A 24,239-nucleotide genomic window follows, 5' to 3' on the forward strand; every position below is an offset into this window, starting at 1 on the left:
GAAACCTCATTACACTTCACGTTTATGTTTCACTCAGTTTTCTATATTGCTATAATTTTTTTTGTAATACAAAGTGTTTAAAAATGCTATTACCTGTGACATTCTATTACTGGTTTTTAAAACCATTTTAACCCTTAATTCTGGTATACAAAGACACAGCCTTGAAAAGCTGAGCCCCGACTAATGATCAACAAAGGCAAGTAGAGTGTACAATATATAATAATCGTATTACAAGACCTCGGAGTAGCGGGCCTCTTTCTATCTTGGGTATTTTAGAATTAGGAATGGAGGTAGAGGTATAGAAGGCTAACTAAGTTAACCAGCGGAGTTTGAACATCAAGCCTCCAACAACCTAGAGTTTCTGAAATGTGTGGCTACCTTCCATTCTGAAATCCCTTTATCCTCTTCTGTTTGGACAGAGAAAAACTTTATTGAGCTGACACAGCATAAGGAGCCTCGACTTTGAATTAGCTACCTATTTGGCTCTATAGCAAAAGGATTTTTAACCCCATGTTCTATTTCTATTATTTTTTTAAATCATCTGATAACCCAGAGTCTACTTCACAGCACGTTAGACCAACTAACAAGTCTTGAAGACAGAAATAGGTCTCAGTGATGAGGAAGCCACTGGACTGAGCCCGAATCATTTTTGCAACTGCAACATTATTTTACACTAATAGACCATTATATGTTTCCAAATCAGGCAAGCTATTAACATGGTCTTTGGATATTTTTTCTTAACATCCAAAATAAAGGTTCATCTGCATGAGCCAGTTCCAGGATGGAGGCACATAAGTGACTTCTATGGAAAGTAAACATGAGAGCTGATTTACGAAACCAAGGTCTGTCTTTCAAGACTTGTGCTTTGTTCAAAAGATCAAGGTCTCTGCCTTCTTTGGAGAGGTTAGTGGCATTAAGAAGTGATTCATTTCAAAAAAAAAAGTAACTCATTTCTAGAAGAAGTTCTGTGAACTGGCTACTTTGTGGAATTAATTTGGCTAACAGAAAACTGAAAAGGAAAACAACTTAGATGGTCATATTCTGATACATTCCAACGGTTATCCTTTTATAAAAATCATACTTAAATACCTCCAAATATTCCTGCAAAAAAAGAAACTGACATAATATTGGGGGAGAGGGAGATATTCTGTGTATTCTAAAAAGAAAAAGACTGAACTCCAAAAAAAGCAAAGCAGATTTCCCTAAAAAATCTGTTAAAATCAATGGGTAAAGTTATGACTACCTAACGAATCGTTTCTGGTATAACTTCCAATGAAATGGTTACTCTAAATAGTTGTTCCAAATTTGGCAGCTCAGAGCAATAAAGAGTCTTACTTGTGAAAGGAAAATGGTCAGAGAATTAGTACACAAAGGGTTTATGACTCATATATTTTATCTTAGTATGTACTTCCCTTTTTCCCTCCCTTACTCCTTCCTCTCTTCCTTCCCTTCTTTCTTTCCTTCCTTCCTCCCTCCCTCCTTCCTTCCCTTCCTCCCTCCCTCCCTTCCATGAACTCAATAAAGTAAGTGCTGTAGGCCCTTAATTACCTAAAATGGAATAAAGGGCAGCAGAATGATAGTAATTAAAAACAGACAGTGAGAGAAGTATGTGATCTCATTCCCCTATCCCATGGAAATTAATAGCTGAAACTCTCTGAACACCATAAGGAAAGAGGCATTCCAGAGGAAACCCCATGTAGCCTGTGTGGGTGTGTGTGGGGAAGGCTGGGGAAGATAAGCCAACCTGACCTTAATGACCACATCAAAGCTAAGGCAGGGAAGCAGTCACCTAGGCCTCTCAACCCAAGTGGGTTTTTCTCAACAACTGTACTGGGAAATATGTGGAAACTGGTATACCATCCTTCAGACAGGGGGGGTCTTGTTTTGATGTGTGGACTCAAGGCATATGGAGACAGCTTGGTCCCTGATGGATGGACCTGCTGTAGTCTTCTTCCACCATGATGGTCCCGACCTCACCGGGTGCCATCCACAGGGCAGGAGAAAATGAACCTATGTGACCTCACTGGGTGCTATCCACAGGGCAGGAGAAAACGAGCCTATGTGAAAGCTTGCCTAAGCTGCTAATGGCAAGTGTGATAATGGATGGTTTAGCTGCTGTAGTTACTGTTGGTACTTTACCTGTACCCCTCTATCCTTCAGAGTTACAACCACTTTAGTTAACTTGCTCAGTTTTGCTTGGCCACAGTGATAGCAGAAAGGAAAAGACTCTTCCAGGAGGGGCAGCAGATGAGAAATAAGGTGGGGAGGGCAGAGATCCAGGCTCTAGAACCAGACTCTTGGTTTTTGAATCCTGGCTCTGACATTCTCTAGATGATGTGACCTTAGGTAAGTTAAATTCCATGCATCTCAATAAATTAATCATTAAGAGTACTGATTAAATAGGTTTGCTGTAAAGATGTATTAAAAAGTGTTTAGAAGAGTGCTTAGCATACAAGTGCTCAGTAAGTAGCTCTTCTTATTTCACTACTACTATTATTCCTGTCATCATCATCATCACTCCTGTTATTTCTATTGTTAATGCAATTAGTAGAGGGAAATCACATTCCTGCCTGAGGGTCTGTCTGTGGTTGGATGCCCTCCTGGCAAACTAAAGCCGAAACCAAACTGCCTACTCACCGTAGGACACAGAATCCCCTTGGGCAATCTCCTTGAAAAGACCAGAAACATCCAGGTCAGGCACCCCAAGGGCCGCCTGTAAAATGGTGGAAAACTCTTCCTCTGTTATGTAGCCATCCTCATCAACATCAAACAGCTGAAAGAAAGAGTAGATAAATATAAGGATGCATGTGGGCAGAGCAATAGTGGTACAGAGAAATCTCAGAAAATAAACTCTTAAATAATTCACACATCTAGGGATCCCTGGGTGGCTCAGCAGCTGAACGTCCGCCTTCGGCCCAGGGCGTGATCCCAGAGTCCCAGGATCGAGTCCCACATCGGGCTCCCTGCAGGGAACCTGCTTCTCCCTCTGTCTATGTCTCTGCCTCTCTCTGTGTCTCTCATGAATAAATAAAATCTTAAAAAACAAAATTCACACCTCTATTGTGCCAGGGGCTAGGGAGCTGAATCTATAGGAAGATTGGTCTCTGCCACCCTTGAGACATGTGGCTTGGTCGTGGGAAGAGAGAAAATGAAAATGGGGGCTGCAATAAGAGTAAGTCCAAAGGACGTGGGAGTCCTGTAGAGAGCAAGATGAATCCTATGAGAGAGGTCAGGGAAAGCTATACTGAGTTGACAGGTTGAGTTGGGTCTTCGAACACAAAGAACACACGAGGACTGGCAGTGATTGCCAGGGGCTCAGACCAGGAGACTGACAGACAAGCAGGAATCACGCCATGATGGCTATATGACGTCTCACCTGACCCTGTGGGATTATGGCTGTAGGGGATGTGGTGTGATTATATGTGAACTGAGAGTGTGGAGGATGGATTAGACTCAATGTTGGAAAGACTAGAAGTGGGAAAAACAATGAAGAGTATGAGATGGAGGAGCAGGGAGCACGGGAGCAGAATTTGGGGGGAAGCAAAGGCAGGGCCTGGCCAGCAATCGGGGCCTGTGGGGATGGCAAGGAGGAGTGAGAGTAGGCTACGGTGCTTGGGCACCTGGGGAGAGTGGGGTCCGTTCCCCAGAGCAATAGACCAAAAGCTGGACCTGGAGAGGTGAGACTTGAGTCAGAGGTGCCAGGGGAAGGTACGAGCCTGCAGCACCTCAGCTCAGGAGGGTGGTTGAGGCTCAAGCCATGACTTTGGGTAAGAACTGCCAAGTCTGGGGGCGCTGGAGCTTCTCTGTAGAGAATGTACAAAGTGATGAGACGCCCTGGGAATGGCATGAATTGAAGTGTGTGCAGAGAAGAGGAGCTGGCAGAGAAAGACTCAGAAGAAGGCATCAGAGAGAATGGGAAATGAGGAGTGCACCTCTTTCTGGAAAGAGGGAGACACCCTGAGAGTGGTAAGGGCCCAGGGAGTCAAACACCACAGAGAGGGCAGACAAGAAGCAAAGAGCATTGCTGGGCTTGGTAACCAGGAGATCTGGATGCCTTCGGGAAACACAGTTTGAGGGAATTGGAGGCCAGGTGGTCATGGGACACTGGGAATGAAGAGAGGTGCATGGCAGAGGCAACCAGCACGGGCTCTTTGAGAAATGTGGAATAACAGGAAGGAGGTAAACAGGGCATTGGCTAAGCACAAAAGGAAGTCGTCGCTAGGAAGGGAGACTCTGAACATGTTTATAGGCCGAAAGGAAAAGGAGGTAGGTGGGACGGGTTGAAAGTCAAGTGGCAAAACAGTGATAATTGTTAGATAATGAATATCTCATCTTCAAAATCTTCTCCTGGGCCTGGCATTAAGGTTTTTAAATGGATGCTGGCGCTGATTCCTTGCAGGCACTGATCCAGAGTGTTTGAATCACTTTCCTTGTGTTAACTGATTACTGTGCCCTCACCGTGGTCTTAGGCAGGGTAGGTGCTGTCAGTAGGTCTGTCTTCTGGATGACAAAGCTGAAGCATGAGATAGTTAGGTTCTTTTCCCAGGGCCACACAACTGGTTGGTGGTAGAGCCGGCATCCAAATCCAGGCAGGTGACATCTAGAGCTCCTGCCTTTAAGGCGTCACTTCTGACCAAACACATGACCAAAACCAGAAAACCAGAGGCAGTAGATAAGGTATGATAATCATGAGCAGAACCACAAGCATAGTCTGACCAGGGTGGGAGGAGAACACTAGCCCTAAAGGTGGTTAATGTGTTGCCTCAGCTGAGGAAGCAGGGACTTTCCTATTTTTGATCACTTAGCCCCCAAGTGAAGGAGAAGACAGCCCCTGAGGAAAAAGTGGGTTAGCATTTGTTCATTTGCACAAACTGCAGCCCAGGGCTTTCTAGGGGCCTTGGACTTCTGGCAGTAACTGTGAGGAGATCCCGTCATACCCCACTCCTCACAAGTGTGAAGCTTTCTTGAGAGGCCTTCTATTCCCACACAATCCTCAGCAATTCATTGGTCATATTCTGTGCTCGGTGGCTCTCACTTCTGTGGAAATTCCCTTCACCAGGCCCAGGCTGGGTGTTTCTACTTCCTCTCTATCTGGCCTTTGTCACAACTACCCCAGGCTGTACCCCTCACTAAAACACTCACTTTTCCTCAATTACTCATCTCTCCTGAAAATCTCTGTGCTACAGAGTACCCAGACCTCAGGTAAATCCCACACTCTGGACTCTGGTAGGAAGCTTAACACCCCAGTTGCTTTTGGAGGAACAATATCTGTCCACTACGTGGAATATGGTGAGACCCTGAGCCCATACATCCAGTCCTTCCAGCAAGCACATGGCTCACGACCATCTGAACACTCCCTGGAATGTGACTGTGGGCAGAGCTGGGGGTGCTCCCACTAATACAGAGCAGTCCCTGCCGTAGGGTCCTCTGGAGTCCCTGTCACCAAGTCTATTCTGGAGCCATCTCCCTGGCCTTATGGTAGATTACTCGGCCATAGCATATGCCCATTGCTCACAGCTGAAGAACTCTACCTCTGCCGGTCTCTATGACGATGAAATGAGCTCAAGGATGGGGAGTTCACTGTGAAGTGCTTCCCAGATAAAAGGAAGCAACAGGATTCTGTGCATATAAAAGGATACGACTAAATGAAAAATAAAAGTGTGCCAAAGTATTTCCAAAAACATCAAACACTCCTGAAAAAGAATGTGGAAAAATAAGCAATGTAAAGCATGACCCCTGTCTTACTGGAAAAAGAGCTAATTATAGTTTTAGGTTCTCCTTGCTTCCCTCTTCTATACCAGACCAAGGTCTAGGCTAGAGAAAAATCTCACGACGTTTAAAAACAATAATTACTGTGACAGAGGGCCAAATTTTCTATCAGGTCTTTCATCGGTAAACCTAAAGTGACCATTTGCTCAGCTAAACTTATAATTAGGTATACAATCCCAAAACAGAAACAGAAATATCTGGATTGGAATAAGTTAGCTATGTGTATAATTTTAGGTTTTATGATGAATAAGTAAGTCTGTAAAAGCCAAACGTTTTAAACTTGGAAAAAGTTCTGGCCCTTGCTGTAGGACCATCTGCTAAGCATCAACCACTTAGGTTCTTTACAGGCCTCACAGTTAACTCAGTTTAAGCCAATCTGAAATTTAAAAAAAAAAGAAAAAAAAGGTAAGCCTGGGGACTTCTCTGTAAATGACAAAATGCATGAGCATTCCTAAGGCTTGCCCTGGTGGCCTCTAAAACGTGAGAAAGGACTCTTGGAGAAACAGTCTGTCTAGATGACACAGGAGAGAGGAAATCTGTCAGAATCACAGTGGGATATTTTCAGAAACCAGGAAAAGAGAAGAGTAGGAAACAGGAATGGAGACGGTCCTCCGTCGTCATGGTGGATGGAAGCAGGGAGACCGCCAAGTGGCTGAAGGGTGAGTCAGTACATATAGAGAGCTTGATACAAAGACAAGCATGGAAATCAAGTTTTTGGTTCACTTGAGAGTAGATGACACAACTTAGAACTGGAAGTGAACATCCTACTTATTACTAATTAGATGAGGCACCTTTTATCTCTGAAAAATGAAAAACACACTTTAAGAATGGTTTCTTTCTCCTCCTCTTGGGCATGTGTGTGATAAATGGAGTCTAAGTCCTAACAGTTCAGACCTGCACTGAGTCCTGCTGGGGACGGGGCTATGGGTGTTATTCACCGGCCAACCCTCCCTCCCCCACTGCCCTTTGCCCCTATGTCACTGTGAAAATATATGCAATACTACAGGGAAAACAGACCTGGTGGGAACTTGGAACACGTATCATGATGCTCACCAGCCATCACCACAACAAAACAAATTCCATCCGGAAAAGAGCACTTAAAATATCTCTGGCACACAGAGAAAATAAGGGTAGATGGGAACTTTCCAGATGGTGAATTAGGATGGCTGGTGACAGGTGGTGTTTATTTATAAACTGTACTTTGGGGCTTCAAATGGAGAGGCTGGATAGAAATCACTTTTAAGACTAATTTGTTAAATCACCCGCTCTTCAATCTTGATGCCGTTAGCAGGGCGGCTCCCCAAGACGTCCCCTGTGCTCAAATGGGTGCTTGTGTTTTCTTTATTCTCAGTAGCAATTGCTTTAATCGCATTACCCTCATGGACACGTTACAGCAGATCTATAAATCCATGTAACAGATTTCACTGATTTTCAGATAATACACTTAGAGTTGACACTTGTTCATGAGACTGACTAGGAGGCTCTCGGTAGGGCTGACAGTACCTTAAATGCCACCTGGATGATGTCCTCTGTATTGGCAGGGTTGCACAAGACAGCCAGGCCGATCACATACTCTCGGAAGTCAATACTGCCATCGTGGTTCTACGGAAGGAGGGGAGAAATCAATTAGCAGGCCCATTAATTACTATTAATTACAGCCCCAAAGGTGAAATCCAGGTACGTCACATGACTGACCATCATCATGCACTGAGCCTATTTAGAAGAAAGTTGGCACTGAGAGGGAAGAGCAAACAAAGGGCCTGCCTACCTATTCCCATTCAGGAGGAAGTAAAATATATTTGTTTAGTAATGAATATAAACATTTAATCAACAGAGGCCATTTGGTGGCTCTGTGGCACTCAGCATGGGTTCTTGAGCTCAGCCCCGGAGGAAGCCCTTCTGGGAGGCAGGATCTAGAATCTTGGTGGTGGCCCCGCCATGATGGCCAACACCAGCAGGTCACCAAAGGGGGATCAGGGTCACTAAACAACCCTATACATGTAGACAAGGGAAGGGAAGGGAAAGGGCAAACTGAGGCAGTGATTGCAGATAGATTCTTTCTTTGTTGCGGGCTCCCTCTGTAATAAACCAGGAGCAAGGGAATGAGCCTGAGCCATTTTAGTAGCGACCTGGTGATGAGAGGCCCCAGGAGATCCTGAACTTCTAAGCTTCTAACTAGTGTGATATGAGTATCTATATACCTCCCTACATATGAATTACTCTCCTAGACAGGAACACTAAGGACGAAGTGGGGAAAAGGAAAGGGAACTGTCAACAAGCCCAATGATGATGATCTCAGGTGTTAGAAGCAATTTGGCAGTAAAATCTGCAAGTGATGAATTCCCACATAAAGTGTGAACTAGGACCAACAAAGCTAGTGTGGTACTTGACAGATGAACAAACAATGTTTGGCATCAATAAGAGTGGAATTTTTAACTGTGACTAAGTATCTACATTTCAACCATTAGGAGTTCCTTTAGAGCAAGGACTGTTCTCTTTGTGTGGCGGTGTATTTCCAATGCTCAGCACACTTAGGTAGGCACTAAAAATAAATACTACCTTTTTCTCCTTGATCTTTACCTATGACACTGGGTTCACTTTAAAACTAAGGCAAGTGTTCTTCACTGGGGTTTTGTCGATGAGCTTGGGGAAAGGGGAGGCCCCTGATAGGGGGTGTGTACATTTTTGTGTGCAGTTTTGGTGTGTACATTTTTCTAGGGAAGAAAATTGCAGCTTTGATCTGCTTCTCAAAGCAACCAAGACTCCAAAGATCAAGCGTCCCTTTTACCTTACTGTTGTATCTTACCACAGGGAACTAAAAAGAGGAATAACTTCACTTCTTAACTTCAGTTTCCCACCAGAGAAGGTAGAAACAAAGATATTTTAAGATTTCCCTTTAAGGAACAAGGGTTTATGCCTAAGGCAAAACTCAGGTCATGTGACTTCCATTTTTGTTTGGTTACTTATAAAGGAGCTGTATTTCTACCATGCCCCCCTTTAAAAAAAAAGCTTTATTTATTAGAGAGAGAGAGTCAACACAGAAATGGGGGGGGGGCAGAGGAAGAGGGAGAGAGCCTCAAGCACACACCGCACTGAGTGCAGAGCCCAACCCAGGGCTGGATCCTATGACCTGAGATCATGACCTGAGCCGAAATCAAGAGTTGGACACTTAACCCACTGAGGCACCCAGGTGCCCCTTTTCCTTTTCTTGAACCAAATTTTTTTTAAAGAAACTGATCTTTTTTTTTTTTTTTTTAAAAAGTATCATTTACATCCAATGAAAAGATCCATTTTAAGTGTATAGTTAATGTGTTTTGACAAATGTATGCACCAGGGTAACCACTGCCACAAATAATAGCTACAAGATTTTCATCACCCTAGAAATTTCAAAGACAGTGGAATTTTAAGTAACATGATTTCCTTCTTGTGCCACCACCATTCATTTCCTTACACATCACAGAAGGCTGTTGTTCATTAGCCTTAGAGGCCGAGCAGCTTATTGAACGATATACCTATTGCTCACTTAGGTGCATTTGTTCCTCAATTGACATTCTCTATGAAGCAACACAGAAGTCTTGAATGGAAGGTCTGAAGAACAGATAGAAGAATGAGCAGTAGACAATGAACCTACAATCATAGATTGTACAATTGGGAATATTCTTTTGAATTTATGTTGTCTCTTCATTGTGAGGCTCTAATTTTTATTTATACCACTGAACCCTATGTATAGCAGAAGTCAAGCATTATTACTCATTCTGTAGATGGAGAAAGGGAAATGTAAAGGACCTTTCATATTACCACTACTCACAAAACAAAGTAATATTCTGAACCTCTAATATTCACTAGCAGTCTTATCTCTGAATGGTTTTGGCTGACAAAAAGAAGCAGACCCTTGGTAATCAATCACACAAGAAATTATAGGTAAGTTTTCATCTTAGTAATGTGAAGGGGATAAAAAAGCAGTATGGAAATTATTCTCAGATATTTTATTATTGGATCAATAAAACATATATTGTTAAGTTTCCAAATTCAGAATAATAAAACTTTGAACTGGAAGGAATCTTTGAAGTTACCCATTCGACTAACTCATTTTGACTAAAGAGAGAAAGAGAGAGAGAGAGAGAGAACCCTATGACCCAGCGATTGCACTTGTAGGCATTTATCCAAAGGATAAAAATGTAGTGATCTGAAGGAGCACCTGCATCATAATGTTTATAGCAGCAATGTTCAGAATAGCCAAACTATGGAAAGCCTAGATGTCCATTGACAGATGAATGGATAAAGATATATATACAATGGGATATTACTCAGCATCAAAAAAATCTTGCTATTAGCAACAATGTGGATGCAACTAGAGGGTATTATGCTAAGTGAAATAAGTCAATCAAGAAAGTCAAATACATGATTTTTACTCATATGCGGAATTTAAGGAACAAAACACATGGACAAAGGAAAAGGGAGGGGAAAAATAAAATAAGACGAAATCAGAGGGGAGACAAACCATAAGAGACTCTTAACTCTGGGAAACACACTGAGGGTTGCTCGAGGGGAGGGGAGTGGTGGGACGGGGTACTGGCAGACGGGCATTAAGGAGGGTATGTGATGTAAGGAGCACTGTGTATTATATACAACCGATGAGTCACTAAACTCTATTTCTGAAACTAATCACACACTATATGTTAATTGATTTTAAATAAAAAAATGAGACATAAACTTTATTTGAGGTCATAAAACTTGCTATTACCATTAATTACAATGAAAATTTAAGTGATCGGACTCTAAGTCATTCCAATTAAAGCAAGTAGCTTAATAAAATACATTAAAAACCAGATAATACAAAAGTATACAACAAAATGCACTCCTTTAATTTTTTAATTTCAAACCAGTTCCATGATAAAAACTGTACTTCAAATCTGTGGGGTTTTTTTCTTTAAAAATCTATTGATCTTCTCAGGAAGAATTATAAACTTAAAAATCTAGACTTGAAAATATTTCAAGGCCACATTTCAAAGGAGGAGCCCAGCTTTCTGGAAGGAGACTCTAATCCCTCCAACATCTGTCCTAATCTGGAGGCCAGGACAGTCCCAAGGAGGAACTATAGATTTGTATTGGGTTACTGCAAAAGACAGGGTGACTGAACCTGCCTGACACTCTAGATGGTGGGATCTAGTGGTGGTTGGCAGGATCAGAAAAGTGTGGAAGTGAAGGCTGGGGGTCACTGGGACCTCCTGGGGCCCTAGCACCTTGCCGTCCCCACAGTCACACAACACTGGCTTCTCAGACCAGTGGGAAGTTCCAGATCACATGTTCAAATGTGGTCCATTTAAAATTCCAGAAGGAGGGGCACCTGGGTGGCTCAGTGGTTGAGCATCTGGCTCAGGTCATGATCCTGGGGTCCTGGGATCTAGTCCTGCATCAGGCTCCCCACAGGGAGCCTGCTTCTTCCTCTGCCTATGTCTCTGCCTCTCTCTGTGTCTCTCATGAATAAATTAAACAAAATCTTAAAAAAAAAAAAAAAAGAAAAATTGTCTAAAAAATAAATAAAATAAAAATCCAGAAGGAAATGAATGATGGTGTTCTTGTGTCTGATTCTCAGGTATCCATTCCCTAAGGCTTTTCCCAGTCCAATTTATTGAACATTTTTATTCCTACTGAGTTAAATGCATTTTATAACCTTTAAAATTGTAAGGATACTTTAAAACTTTAAATCTTAAAGTTTTAAGGATACTGTTCTGAATATCTTTTGAGATGGTAAACTCCCAAGGATGAGGACTATATTGTCTTTGATGTGTTATAATTTGTACCCGGCAAATAAGGGATAATCAATGCCATCAAAACAATTTAGAAATGTTTATATAAAACCAGAACCTATTACGCAGCAGCCAAAGGGGAAAAGGCTTTGAGTCTTTGAAGATGCTTCATAAATCCAAAGGAGTACTATTATTAAAATACAGGAAATTCTCAGTTTTCCAGAGGAGACTGGGAAGAGGCATTCTGTTTACTCAAATATTCTTATTAAGAGCATGTTTCTACCCACATACACAATTGTATTACCAATTTTCTCAGAATTAAATTGCTTTAATCCACTTAACATTAAACACAGGCACTTTAAAGAAGTAATTCTGAAAGCACCTCAAGATTGATAGACATGTTAAATATCAGGGCCCTGCAGGTGCATCTGTGAATATTTTTTTAAGGCCCCATGATGGGTTAGTCATGCAATATTACTGACAAAATTGCTAACTTAAAAAAAGTTTTTAAAAATAAATGCACTACTACTCAAAAGATATTTAAAAAGTGATCTTTAAGATGATGTACCCATTCTGCATATTTTTGGAGGTCTGCTTTTCTTAGGTGTACAGCATGCGTGCAGACAAACAGAACTACATTCTTTTTTTCCTGCAGTCACAGTTTATGGAATCCAGGGGCTTGTATTAACATAAAGATGTTTTTCAAAGTCATATGGGATGTTTTGAAATTTAAAAATGTAGATGGTACAATTTCAAATGCTTTATAAGATCATTGAGTATTATTTTCAACTTACTACATCGATTGTATTGCTTAATGTTAGAACTAAAAAATCATGGGATGGAATAGGAATCATATAAAGTCTTAGCCTATAAGCAAGCTTCCACGTAGAAATGGCAAAATTAAAAAAAATTACCATGTAAATATTCCCTCACACATTGAAAATGTCCCCTTAAAACATCAACTGTTAGATAAAAACTAAGAAATTCAATCATTCATTAGGCTAATGGTTCCACACAATGCCAAAGTTTTGAATACTTAAAAAAAGTCCAGAGTTTAGACTGGATTTTCTAGTGTCTGCGCTAGTGACTGGGGTTACCTATACAAGTTTTATACAAATCCAGAAGAGAACAGAAGAGAAATGTACGTAATTTCAGGATGTTTGCCCTGTATAGGCAGGAAGTGAATCCTAAGAGCAGATAATCCCTTGACCCTAGGAGCAAGAAAAATACTTAATATCACCTCCAGCATGAGGTAACCGTCTTAACTTTCATAAAATATTTAGAATTAACTGAGAAAAAAAAGGTAAGGCTCTGCTGCCCTTTCTACAACTGTCATATGGAAAGGTTAAATAATAAACTTAATATTCTGAGACCTTAAAAGGCATCTTGGCAGCTTTCCCCTTTCTTGGCTATATTCCTACACTCATGTCTGACGTATGAATGGGTTGATTCTAAAATAAGGATCCTGATATTAATGTGTGGTTGCTGGCAGTGATCTCATTCTGATAGGACCATACCTGGTCTAAGTAGCACACCAGAGCAAACTTAAATTTACAAGTCCCTAGAGGAAGGCGGATGTGGTCTCTGTGCTTGGCTCAGTGCAGAATTATATGTGCGTGGTGTTGCATAAATATTATATGATGGTGATGATGGTGATGATGGTGAGCGAGGAGGCTAAATGCCAACCTCTCCTGATTTCACTGGGGATTTCTCACATGCAGCTGTGGGCTGTTAACAGGAGAGTTACATCAGTTCCATAGTTAAACGCTCCTCTAAATGAGTCCAAAGAGGAAGGAAGAATTTATCTTCAAACTCAGGAGGACCCTCTAAAGTAGCCTGGGAGAGAGAAGGAATGCATTAAGAGCCAGAGAAGCAGGAGGGGCTACTTCAATAGCAGGTGGGGGAGCTGAGCACTTGCAGACGCATCCCCTCAGGCTGAATCTACTTGCTGGAGGATTCTGGATTATGCCCACCATAACCTTCTGATCAAAATGAGAGGGCCAAACCAAGGGCCATACACAAGACAGAGACCACTGCTCTGGCATGGTGACCTTACCTGCTTATTGGATCACCTGGGGATAAAATACTCATCCCTGGGCCCCACCTCTCAAGATTCTCTGTTTACCAGTTTGGGGTGGGACTTAGGTGTCAGTATTCCTAAAGAGCTCTCCCTGTGATTCTGAATTGCAGTCAGCTGTGAGAAGCACTGTAACAGTCAACAATATTTATGTATCTTTATATATCTCTATATTCCTTTATAGACTACATAATTGGTTACAATTCATGCAACCCTTCCTTTTTTTTTTTTTCTTTTTCCTCCTTTGCTTACATTTCTTCTGTCTGCAGTTTTTCAAGAGGAACAACAACAACAAAAAAACCATTCCAAGCTCTGGGGCAGGGCAAGACATGACAAGAACCAGTCAGCCAACACGCGCCGGGCATGCCTGATTTTGTATGAAGAACATGTAAGAATGATTAAGGCGACATTTTAGATTACGGATCCACCCTTTATTCTCCAATGCCCTAACCCTTTTTACAAACAAATCAAAGCAAAACAAGTTTGCTGCATGCTTATCTTACTAGAGAAACAGGACTAAAGAATTCTGGAATTTTAGACAGTTGCTCTACCATTAAAAATGTTTATCTACTTACCTTATGTGAAATTGCTTTTCTCATTTCTGAACCTGTTTCTATACGGTTAAATAGGTTTCCAGGAAAACACTATTTATTTATTTATTTATTTATTTATTTATTTATTTATTTATTTATTTATTTACATAATGGAAAGACCAGATGTGAGGAAAAACAGATTTTGAACTTCTCTCCTCCTCACCTTTTTAAAGGGGGAAAAAAAATAGATCTCTTGAGGGCTTTCTTGATTTATTCCAAGATTTTTTCAAAATTTCATTCTCAGTAACAACAAATTTCCTGCTCCTTGGAATTCACTCACCAAATAAGCAATGCTCTATTAAAATCTACTCGACTGGGGCTCTGCCCCACGTTCCCCCGCCCCATCATATACATTCAGTATCTCAAAAACCTGACATACAAACCACCCGGAATATTTTTCATAAAAAATATCTGTTTTTCATAAAAAATATCTGTTTTAATTAAGCGGTAAAGGACAGCCCCAGTTCGATGCATGCAAGCTGGTGTAGGAGCTCACAGGAAACGACAGCTCCAGGACAGCATGGCTGGGCTTTCAGGAGTCCCGTCCTCGGGGTGGGCGCTGGCTTCTCGGCACCCACTTCAGGAGTACATGGTCAGCTGCAGCCATTCTTGGATGGACACTTGAACTAGGCCATCTGCATCTCTATCCAGGGATTTGAAGACACGGAACATGGCATCCAGGCGGACCAGGCAGCTGATGAAATTGTTGAAATCCATGCTTCCATCCTCATCGGCGAATCGGCGGATGATCATTTGGTAAAGTTGCTCGTTCAGCTGGAACCCGGCTGCCTGCAGAGCCGCGCGCAGCTGAGAACTTCCTAGGGACCCAGAGCGGTCCCTGTCATACTGCTTATAAACGCACTGCCATTTCTTGATGTTGTTCCAGAGGTACTTAAATTCTTCGAAGCCCAGCTTGCCGGTCGTGTCACTGTCCATTACAGACACAATGCTCCGGCAGGTGTCAAGACTAAAGCCATCAGTCTTCAGATCCTTGTGTTTAGAAAGGACTTTGTTGAGAATATTCATCAGGTCAGTGGCACCCACCTCCATGTCCGGTCCTGCCAGCTGTGCAAACTGTTGCCGAAACCGACGAACTTCCTCACTTTCGTTGGCCTCCACATTGGTGAAATGCTGCTGAGTGGGAGGTGGTTCCGGGGTGTACTGAGCTGCTGCAGCCTCACTGATGAAATTCACAATTCCTCCAACTATCCCTCCAATATTTCTTCCTCCTCCTCCTCCTCCTCTTCTCTGACCACCTCCTCCAAGAAGGCCTCCAAGGGCTTCTCCAAGGCCTCGATCTGCCCCTTCCAATAAAGCCTTTGCAAGAAACATGCTTTTGGTTTAAGGAGCAAGTGTAGAAGCTGCTGATGTTTTGGAGATGGTGTGGAGAGAGCTGAGATGGAGTCTCATTAGCTTAGAGGTAGAAGAACTGGCTTTTCTGTACCTGCTTGCATGGTGCCACGCCCCATGGTGCAATGTCTTCCCTCCTACTAAAGGAGTAGGACTTCCATGAGGTCCTAGCACCTGCCAGCTTTTAGAGGGCCTCAATAAAATATTCATAAGCTACTGTGTATATGATGAATTATAAGAAATAATATTTTAAAATGTAATTTATTAAAATACTCATTTCTATATATCACTGATTTCTCCATACCTGAAAGATGATATGCATTTTCCTAACAGGAGAAGCTAAATGACTCAAAGATATCAAGAATTTCTTTTCTAAGGAATATTTATTGTTAGAGCAGAATGGAATTCTTGGGCATTGGGAGACTATTTCCCTAGTCCCTCTCTTTTAGCAAAAATCCCCAAATCCAATGCTCTTACGAAAAACTTGGAAGGGAGGGTTTTAAGATGCAGGGTCCCCAGGTCCCATCCTCAGGGATTCTGATTCTGTAGTCTGCTGTCAGGCTGATGATCGACATTTTTGGAATCATTTTTTGGAGTGTAACAGGCACAGAGAAAACTGCACAAATCACAACTGTAGAGTGCAGAGAGGTTCACAAACTATACACACCCATGTCATAACAGCCAGATCAAGAGAGAGAATATTAGCATATCCTAGAAGCTCTTCCTGCTTTCTAGTTACTCTTCCCTCCCAAGGGTAACCATTATCTTGACATCGAACACTATCAACTGATGGCTGTGCTGTAAATAAACGAAATCATACAGTATATATTTCTTTGTGTCTTGTTTTTAAAATTTGAATTGAATTTCTAAAAACTGTGGTAAAATACACATGATATAGAATTTACCATCAGAACTATTTTTAAGAGTTCGGTTCAGTGGCATTAGATTCACTCACATTATCGTGCGATCATCACCACCATCTATGCCCAGAAACTTTTTCATCTTCCCAAATGGAAGCTCTGTCCCCATTAAACAGTAACTCCTCATTCCCTCCTCTTGCGAGGCCCTGGCAACCACCACTCCACTTTCCATCTCTGTGAATCTGACTGCTCCAGGGACATCACATAAGTGGAATCACAGAGGACTTGTCCTTTTGTGACCAGCTTATTTCACCTAGCATGATGTGTTCAAGGCTCAGTCGTGTTGTAGCAGGTGTCAGGATTTATTTCCTTTTTTAAAGCTGAATAATATTCCACTGCACGTATAAGACACATTTTGCTTATCCACTTATCTGCTGGTGGATGCTTAGGTTGCTTCTGTCTCTCGGCTTCTGTGAATAATGCTATGAACATGGGCATACACATATTTCTTCACATCCCTACTTTCAATTCTTTTGGATGTATACCCAGATGCAGAACTATCCGATTAAATATTAATTTGGTTTTTAATTTTTTGAAGAACTACCATACTGTTTTCCACAGTAGATATACCATTTTATATTTGTACCAACAGTGCACAAGGGTTCCAATTTTTCCACAGCCTGGTCAACACTCCTTCTTTCCCTCCTCCCCCTTTCCTCCCCTTCTCCTTCCTTTCTTCTTTTCTTCCTTCCTGACAGAGATCATCCTAATGGGCATGAGGTGGTAATAATCTCATCGTGGTTTTTATTTGCATTTCCCTAATGATTCATGATACATACAGTTGCTCATAGTACTCTCTTATATAATTTTACTTCTGTAAAATTGGAAGTACTGTTCTCCATTTCTGATTTTGTGGGGTTTTTTTTGGCTCAAAATTACATTTGTGAGGTTTGATTTTATATTTTTAAATAAGTATCTGCAGAAGTCAGTCTATGACAAGTAGTCTCAAACAATACTTTGAGAAACCAACCCAACCTGTGATACTAGATAGAGAGACAAGATACCAGTCTTTCAGAGGTTTCTGGAAGTTCTGCTGGTGAACTCAGGAAAAGGCGGCCAAGACATAACCACTAAGTCATTATATCACTTAGCATTTTGGAAATCAACTTCAAATCTGCCAAATGATGGTAATACTATCTCTCTGCCTACTTCATAATGATTCAATCTCACTAGTTAGGTATCAGGACTTGGATTCAGTATTTAGGAGACAAAGGTGAATACATCAAGATTGCTGCACTTAAGGATTGAGGGAGGACACCCACCAAAAACTAATTGTAATTATAACCTGACATCTATATTCACATTTTTACTTAATACCAAATATGACATTTGTGTGCAGCATTCTTTGGTATTTAAGTTTCATAGAATTCCTCTGAAAGACAAAGTATTTGTGATAAAGAAAGAAAAACTCAGGGAAGGCAAGCTACTGAGGAAAGGTAGTGTACTGCATTATTAAGCCCTGTGAGTGCCCAAAAGGGGAGTGCGATGAATTCTGCCAACAAGAAGATTTACCTACAGAAGATGATGTGCAGGCCAGAGTTCTCTAAAAGATGGAGGATGTGAAGGGACAACACAGTAAAAATACAGAGAAGCTAAAGGATGTGTGGTCTTTAAGCAACCATCCACTGTGATGATGGTCCACTGCTGGGCATGACAGCAGAGAGGCCAATCTGCAGAATAGACTCGGACTGGAAGGGGCTTTGAACCGCCATGTGACAATCTGTCTCACAGTGGGAACTACCCAGGCTCGAACAGGAAGTCAAAAGGAGATGAGATGTGAAATTACGCTGGGAGTTGTATAATTTCTAGAAGTGAATAACGATTGTTCTAGCTACTGTTAGGGAGAGAGCAGTAGCAGGGGACACTGTTCTGTTCAGGGCATGGGAGAAATGTCTCCTTCTGCCACACCCAGTGGTTTGGGTAAAACTCTCCAACCACTGGCTTTATGACACAATGACTCCAATAACTGGTCTCATGGGCACAATGAAATGGCCTCTGTGAACACCGAAGGCCAAATGTCTTTCTTCACCACACGGAAGAAAGAGCCACAAAAGGATTGTCTTCTTTTGAGGGGATCGCAGGGCCATCTGGCCTCAGACAGATGTAAACCCATTCATAAGAGCTTCTCTCAGAGGAAATTACATGGGCTTTGTTTTTATAATATTGCAAATTAACTTGATAGCAACCACTACCATATAAAACACGCCTCCTCATGCCCAGCTGAAGTGGTTTTCCCTGAGGTTTAAATCCAATTCCTCTCATTTATTTTCTGTGAAGATGGAGGGCATTTGGCTAACAGTTTCTCATAAGCCATCCTCGAATAAAAGACTGTTATTAGATTAGCAAGCCTTTTCTTCTCTGGACTATTGGATCCCCAGAGGCTATTTATCAGAACATTAATAGCAACTTTGGTTGCCATCTGGGGGAATTGACTGTCCAGATCAGCAGGGAAAAAGAGTAGAGGAAGATGACACATCTGATGGAAAATTTAGCCTCTATTCGAGGGGGAAAAGTCACTGAATTTAAAAAGTAGAGAAACATGATTGCTATTAGCAACATTATTCATAATGGCCCCAAAGTAGAAACAACCTGAGTGTCCGCCAATTGTTGAAAAAAAAAATGCAATATGTTCATATAATGGAGTACTTTTTGTCATTCAAAGACGACAAAGTCCTGCTACAGCATGGATGAACTGCAAAAACATTATGCTACGTTGACAGAAGCCAGACACACGAGACCATCTACTGTATGATTCCATTCCCTGAAACGTCCAGAAAAACCAAATCCACAGAGATAGGATGTCTTTCTTCTAGACCAGGCCTAGAGTCACACCAAAGGACTGACAACTCTGTTGTGGTTGCCTAGGGCTAGGAGACAGCTGGTGACAGGAGCTAACACTTAATGCTACCAGGAGACACAGTGGGGTGTCAGAAATGTTCTTAAGCTGCTCTGTGGTGATAGTTGCACGAACTTGGCAAATTTATTAAAAAAAAAAAAAATCACTGAATTGTAGGCTTGAAATGGGTGAGTGATAGGATATGTAAAAGATGCCTCAAGAAGCCCATATATATGTATATATATACAAAGTCAACAGAGACAGTTTGAAGTAAAAAGGATACTGACGAGCAGTTCTAGTCTCAGGACTGCAACTAACCAGCTGTGTAGCTTTGAGCATGTCACTCCCTCTCTCCAGCTAGCTGCCTCTGTAAAATGAGGAAGGTGGGCAGTTGGATGGGTAAGGTCCTTTTAGCTCTGGAATTCTGGGAGTCTAGATCCTCATGTGCCCTGAAATAGTGGCAGTGACATCATTCTTATCTTGCATTTCCTTTCCTTCTCAGGCCCAAGTGTTTTTATGCTATATGTTGATTTAATTTAATCTTCCTTTTTCTTGGGTCTGGTTCTACCACTTTTAAGGACATACTCACCCTTATCCCTGCTTTGACATATCATCTGGTTTTGACAAGTATTCCTGGTGGCTCCCTATCAAGTATGGTGCTCCTCCAAACAGAATGCCAAGGTGGGGGCGCTGAATCCAGAAGGACATACAGCTCCTGCTTGCAGCAAACCCTTTCTTGTCAAGGGAGGCTTTCACCTAACTGCAGCATGATCTGGACCAGACCTTTCTCATTTATTGATGAGGATGTCATATTGGATGAACTCAAAAGCCTTTCTAGAGCCCATATAGATAATATCTATTTCTTCTTTGTTATCATCTTGGACTGTCACTCTGTCATAGGAGAAAATTAAATTGGTCTGACACAATTTGCTCTTTACAAAACTCTGTTCTTTACTTCCTTATGCTCATGGGAGAGGCCCGTGATTGCTCACTTATGCTTATAAAGAAAGTTAAGCTTTAACTCATGCAGCCTCCTTTCTGTTCCTTCTAAGCATCTCCTAGGTATATTTGCACAGAGGAGCCAAAAATAAAGCTTATAATTCTCACACTTCAGTGGAGATTCCTAATGTAACAACACGCTGTGAGAGAAAATACCATCATGGATTAAGTGGAGGAGTTAAGACAATCTGAGACATGGACAGGGAAATGGTCAGGCATATAGGACCACCAAACATTCAGGCCAACTAGTACAACTGCATAGGAAAGTTATAGCCTTTTGCTGTTAATTGCATCATATAAGTTATGGGGACATGTCACATAACAAATCCTGATTAAATGAGATTGCAATCAATAGTTCTTTTCATGTGAACTATGAAATACTATATTACAAATCAAACCTGAACTGCAAATTTAAAGGATAGAAGGCTTCACTGTTGCTTAGTAGTTGCCTCTGCCATTGTAGACAAAGCAGCCACAGGCAATACATAGACCAATGGACATAGTTCGTTTCAATGAAACTTTACTAACAAAACAGGCAGCGGGCTGGATTGTGCCCACCAGCTGTTGTTTGCTGACTGTTGCTCTATTTCCTAAGCTGATGAAAACAGAGTATGTTGGTAAGGTTTAAGGACTGAGATGGGCTGCAGTTAGTGCTTCGAGTGGCCACTGTCAATTTGTAGGATACCCCACATCCGATTTACTAGCGATCACTCTGAATCTTTATTCTTGTCTGCTCTGTTTCTTACTGATACCTTCCCTCAGTTGTCCTAGTGTTGTACCATTTGTCTTTACAGATGAGAAAAACTGGTTTCTAACTCCTCAGTTATCTATCATCTAGCACGAACTCATTGCCTTTTTTTATCAACAACACTGCAAAACAGGCCATCACCCGATATAATTTAGATAGGTGGGGACACCTGGGTGTCTCAGCGGTTGAGCATCTGCCTTCGGCTCAGGGCATGATCCCAGGGTCCTGGGATTGAGTTTCACATCGGGCTCCCTGCATGGAGCCTGCTTCTCCCTCTGCCTATGTCTCTGCCTCTCTCTCTCTCTCATGAATAAATAAATAAAACCTTAAAAAAAGATTTAGATAGGTGGTTATTCTTTCCATCCTGTAAAATAATTTTGAAACTTGTCATGATTCTTCCCCTTTCGGCCTTCTAACTAGCACTTAGTTCTGACATTTACTATGTTCTTTGTTTAAATATTAGACAAGAAAAGTGTGTGTGTACTTTAGCACTTTGACAATCCAGCATTTGGGCTATTGTAAACTTCTATAGATCTTCTATTACTGCTTCACATTATGTGGAATGAATGCATCTCTTTATCCCGAGTTCTTTTCCTGTCTGCCTGGTTCTTGGTATTAGTTCCACTGTTAAATGAGGTCCAACAATAACAAGTATCTTTGCCTGCCCCTTCCTGTTGGAGAAGGTAGGGTGCTGCAGCATGCAGATTTTTTGCTCATGCTGACAGTCAGATCAGGGCACTTTTGTGGCTTAAGTGACGGCGAGTAACAGAGAAATCTTTCTGAGTGGGATAAGATGAATTTTTCTCTTTAGTTGTACAAGTTGCCCTGGAAGTTTGGGACCATACATGCTGCAAAGTAAAACAAAAACAAAAACAAAAACAAACAACTTACTATCTGGCTCTATCAGAAAAAGTCTGCTGACCCTGAAGTAAGGCTTTGCCACTGGTGCATGTACATACTGTTATGGGGATGGGGGCTGATGAAATATTAGGCTGAGTATATCAGGAGATTCAAGAGGAGGATCGGGAGTTAGAAGAGATAGGACTTGGAGCTAGTAAGAAGTTCAAGAGGCAGATAACATGGTGCTTTGTCAAGCCAGCAACAAAGGCAAGCTGTGTCCGGCAGTATCTGAGGACTTTGTCTTATTGATACATCAGATAGTGCTGGTGGGGCAGCATATGGCTCTGCTCGGTAACACAGCTCTGAGGAAGAATGCAATGAACAGGCATGCTGTTACGGACATTCTGAGATGTTGTTATAACTGTAGAAATGACTGTGCTATGACTTTGGGTTTAGCCAGCATTGTTTCTTAATTCCATTAGGTATATTTCAATCGCTTCAGGAGTGCTGACAAAAAGTCTAGTATTTAAAACTGAATTAATGAATATCAACGATGTTGAGACACCACTGTTTTTACCCTATCATCTCAGCCTTCAACTCTGACTCATCTGGACATGTGACCAATCTGATGCAGACAGTTCAGAATATGTTTAAAAATAAAGAAGCTAAACTCAACACAAAGATGAAAAAGTTCTTTGTTCTTTTTCAGAGAGATAGGACCCCTCCAAATGACATGATCTCAAACTAGTGAACTATGCCGTGCTTTGGATGGACCTTACTCATCATCAGATACCAGAGAGTCTGAAAGGACAGGTCGGAATGTCCACAGGAGCTCAAGAGACAGTGAGATTTTTAGGGACAAACTGAGATAAGACCATTATGAAGTCTTTACAGACTAGCCAAGAATGTACATGGGAAGAAAGAGTAAGGGGATGTGAGGGAGGTCTTTCTCCCATCCCCCCAAATCCCAACACCACTTCATTAGACTTGAGGGGAGACAGAGAGGCTGAGGGCAGCTGTCTGCACTGCAAAAATGTACAGCTGCTGGAAGAACCACAGGAACACCCCCCGCCCTTTCTCGTTCCCACCCTTCCTCCTCCTACCCCCCCACCCCTCATGAAGCATTGAGTTTAGCAAGATAAGCTACTCTGAGGGAAACAAACTATGGCATTACTGAACTTCTTGTCTTTCCCATGGAACATTCCCCAGCTAAATCACTTAAAGAGGTTGAGAAAACAAGCCTAGCCTGGAAGTTAAGTGGGTATGTGCATGGGGCGTGGTAACAATTGCATAATTCGCCTTCTCAAAACAAAGCAAATCTTCACAGGCGCAGACATGCAGATACATTAAAGACAGAAGAGGAAAGAAAGACAGACAAAGAAAGAGGAAAGAGGGAAAAAGGAAGGAAGGAGAGAAAGGAAGGTCATGTGCGTTAGTCCCCAGTTCTCCAGGCTCTTTTCTCTACCTTCCAGTATGTTGGAGAGCAGAAAGAAAAGTACTGGAAAGACCCTCTTACGATCTATAGTGAAAGCCAAGTCACGCTATACAAAGAAGTGACAAACACTCATGGTTGTAAGTGACGTGTGAACCAATGGAAGTGGTCCATGCGGATATGTGATTGGCCAACTTGGCTGCCAAGGCTCACTGCATCCTCTAGTTCAGAGTGAGTCAACCCCACTAACTGGGGGTTATTTTAATCCTTGTACCCTCCCTTCCCCACTTCTAAATCTTCCCATACTTAAAAGAGTGCCAGAGAAACACTGGGGATTATCAGTCACCAACAGAATGGGTGTCCTAATAATCCTGGAACTGCTAGCGATGACAGTTTGATACCTGCAAGGGAGGGCAACCTCATAGATATTAGTGCTAATCTTGATTGAAAATCCTGATGAGCACAAAGTCTAAGATGTGCTCTAAGCTTCCTCCTTGGTTCCCATTCCATGTCACTCCCCATTTTCCCATCTCCTTTCCTTAATTGTATATTCCTGCCATATTCCTTCCTGTCACCACGTTCCTATTCATAGAAGTTTCATTTAAAACTACTTGCCTGGTTCCTAGAGCCAAAGAGGGAGATGGTACATAAATCTCACAGAGAGATTGGTAATAGTACAAGTAAGAAGCTCTTCTGTTTTCCCAACTTGCACAGTTACAGCCAATAATTTACTTCTCCTTTCTCCTAAGTCTTCATTACATTTTCTAGTAGTATGACTGCAGTGACACAACACGTGATCATTTCACAGACAAAGGAAGATGATCTGTACACTGCAAGCAAGCCAAGGAAAGGGGACTGGGTACTACAGAGAGAAGAAGGTTGTTTTACTGCATCAGGTTAAAGGATGGTTCATCTTAAAGATCAC

General features: G+C 41.8%; 2 protein-coding genes across 3 annotated transcripts in view; both read right to left on the reverse strand.

The window, feature by feature from the left end:
* LPCAT2 (lysophosphatidylcholine acyltransferase 2) overlaps positions 1-24,239 on the reverse strand; it is a 69,522-nt gene that overhangs the window by 2,606 nt on the left and 42,677 nt on the right. For both annotated transcript variants that reach the window (XM_038531018.1, XM_038531017.1), the window contains 2 exons: positions 7,273-7,371; positions 2,638-2,773 (listed from right to left, as the gene is read on the reverse strand). In XM_038531018.1, coding sequence (XP_038386946.1) covers positions 2,638-2,773; positions 7,273-7,371 — 235 coding nt within the window. The remainder of the gene's footprint in view (positions 1-2,637; positions 2,774-7,272; positions 7,372-24,239) is intronic.
* On the reverse strand, positions 14,383-22,834 carry CAPNS2 (calpain small subunit 2). The gene has a single exon (XM_038531019.1). The coding sequence runs from the start codon at positions 15,519-15,521 to the stop codon at positions 14,769-14,771; it is 753 nt and encodes a 250-aa protein (XP_038386947.1). The 5' UTR covers positions 15,522-22,834; the 3' UTR covers positions 14,383-14,768.

Source organism: Canis lupus, chromosome 2 (assembly GCF_011100685.1).
Source record: "Canis lupus familiaris isolate Mischka breed German Shepherd chromosome 2, alternate assembly UU_Cfam_GSD_1.0, whole genome shotgun sequence".
NCBI classification, from domain to species: Eukaryota; Metazoa; Chordata; class Mammalia; order Carnivora; family Canidae; genus Canis; species Canis lupus.